The sequence below is a fragment of the Rattus norvegicus genome, chromosome 3, assembly GCF_036323735.1.
Source record: "Rattus norvegicus strain BN/NHsdMcwi chromosome 3, GRCr8, whole genome shotgun sequence".
NCBI classification, from domain to species: Eukaryota; Metazoa; Chordata; class Mammalia; order Rodentia; family Muridae; genus Rattus; species Rattus norvegicus.
Window position 1 is genome coordinate 96,100,151 of NC_086021.1, and position 2,016 is coordinate 96,102,166.

At 36.7% G+C, this 2,016-nt stretch overlaps 1 protein-coding gene across 1 annotated transcript; it reads right to left on the bottom strand.

Moving 5' to 3' along the window:
- Positions 1-679: 679 nt before the first annotated feature.
- Positions 680-1,624, bottom strand: Or4a73 (olfactory receptor family 4 subfamily A member 73). The gene has a single exon (NM_001001066.1). The coding sequence runs from the start codon at positions 1,622-1,624 to the stop codon at positions 680-682; it is 945 nt and encodes a 314-aa protein (NP_001001066.1).
- Between the last annotated feature and the right edge of the window lie 392 nt (positions 1,625-2,016).

Here is a 2,016-nt window from a genome sequence, read left to right on the forward strand (position 1 = left end):
AATCCTTTCTTATGAATGTGAATGGTCATAACTCAAAATTGCTTTATTTCTCAAACAATAATAATTAACAATTTTCTGCTAATTCTTGTTTCAATATTAACTGAGATAAGTTATAAGCAAGTGAGCTATCCTTCTGTATTATGGAAGAAAATCATATGCCTTTTGTACATTTCCTGAAATTTACTTTTAATTGATTATAAAACCAAAGGTTATTTATTCTTCTTTTTGAGGAATTTACATTGAAAAAAGTATAAACAGAGAGATGTGTTGAGTAGAAGTTATTAGCTTATTTTGTTGTTAGTTATGTTTTAAATGAAATAGAATTATACTATGACCCTCATTCTTGCCTTCAGTGCCTCTCAGCTGCTCTCACCTAAGTCTTTCTTCTGTCCACTCATTCTTGTTGATAGCCTCTGGAGTTTTCTTGAATGTATATGTACACACACACACACACACACACACATGTATGTATGTATGTATGTATGTATGTATGTATGTATGTATGTATGTATATATGTATGTATTATGGTTTCAGGGATGACCAATCTGCCTTGAACTATCAAATAAGGCATCTAACCCCTGAGAGAGGCCAATTGTCTCAGCAGTAATTAATTGCCTATAAATCCTTGACACTATCTGCTGTTAGAATTTTTCACTGATTGTTCATACATAGTTATGTTCAATGACAAGGCAATCTTATTGTATCCATAGTTAACATTGTACACCAGAGTTTTTGCATAGAACTTTTCATCTCTGAATTTCTTAAAGTGTAGATTAAAGGATTTAGCATGGGAGTGAATACTGTATAAAATACAGTAATATATTTGTCACTAGAAAAGTTATAAACAGGTCTGGCATACATGAAAATGCAGGGAACAAAAAAGAGGGTAACTACCATGATGTGGGAGCTGCAGGTGGACAGAGCTTTGCGTCTCCCTTCCTGACTATAATTCTTAAGAGATCTAAGGATTATTCCATAGGACACTATAAGAACTATAAAGACTACAATGCACATGGCTCCACCATTGGCAATGAGGGCGAGACCAATGACATAGGTGTCAGTGCATACAAGTCCCAATAATGGGGACATATCACACATAAAGTGGTCAATAATATTTGGACCACAAAAAGGAAGGTTGAAAACAAAGACAATTTGAATCATGGAGTGTGTAAAACCTCCAACCCAGGAAAATCCCAACAAAATGATACAAACCTTTTGATTCATGATGGTCAAATAGTGCAGTGGCTTACAGATTGCCACATAGCGATCGTAGGCCATTGCCACCAGAATGACAATCTCAGTACCACCAAATAAATGCTCTATAAAGAGCTGGCTCATACAAGCTGTGAAGGAGATGGACTTTTCATCACATAGCAAGTCGAAAATCAACTTTGGTGAGATGGAAGTGGAATAAACAATGTCAAGGAATGAAAGACAGGCAAGAAAGAAGTACATTGGAGAGCCCAAAGAGGGGCTGGCAATCACTGTCACCACAATGAGCAGGTTGCCAACCATTGTCACAATGTAGATGAGCAAAAACATGACAAATAATACTTTTTGACCTGCAGGATCCTTAGTAAGTCCCAGAAGGACAAATTCTGTGACATTGTTTCTTTCTCCCATTGACACTTTCAGTGGGCTATTATCAAAGATGGCATCTCATGAGAAGATTTGCTGTGAAGTTGTGAGCATGATTCCATTATGACATGGGAAGTATCATTTTCTTTTACAGTGATGAACTTGCAGTAAATATTTAGTAAACAATTCTGGAGTTTTCCTTATAATAGTCCAAACAGATTTCCTGTTGTTAATTCTATTCCTCTTACTGTGGTTTTATTTTTTTTATCTTTATGAAATTGGGTATTTCTTATTTACATTTTGATTGTTATTCCCTTTCCCAGTTTCTGGGCCAACATCCTCCTAACCCCTTCCACTCCCCTTCTCTATGGGTGTTCCTTCCCCATCCTCCCCCCATTACCGCCCTCCCCCCAACAATCACGTTCACTGGGGGGTCA

Coding starts and splice junctions, on each gene's coding strand:
- Or4a73 (NM_001001066.1), bottom strand. CDS start 1,624: ATGGGAGAAAGAAACAATGTCACAGAATTTGTCCTTCTGGGACTTACT.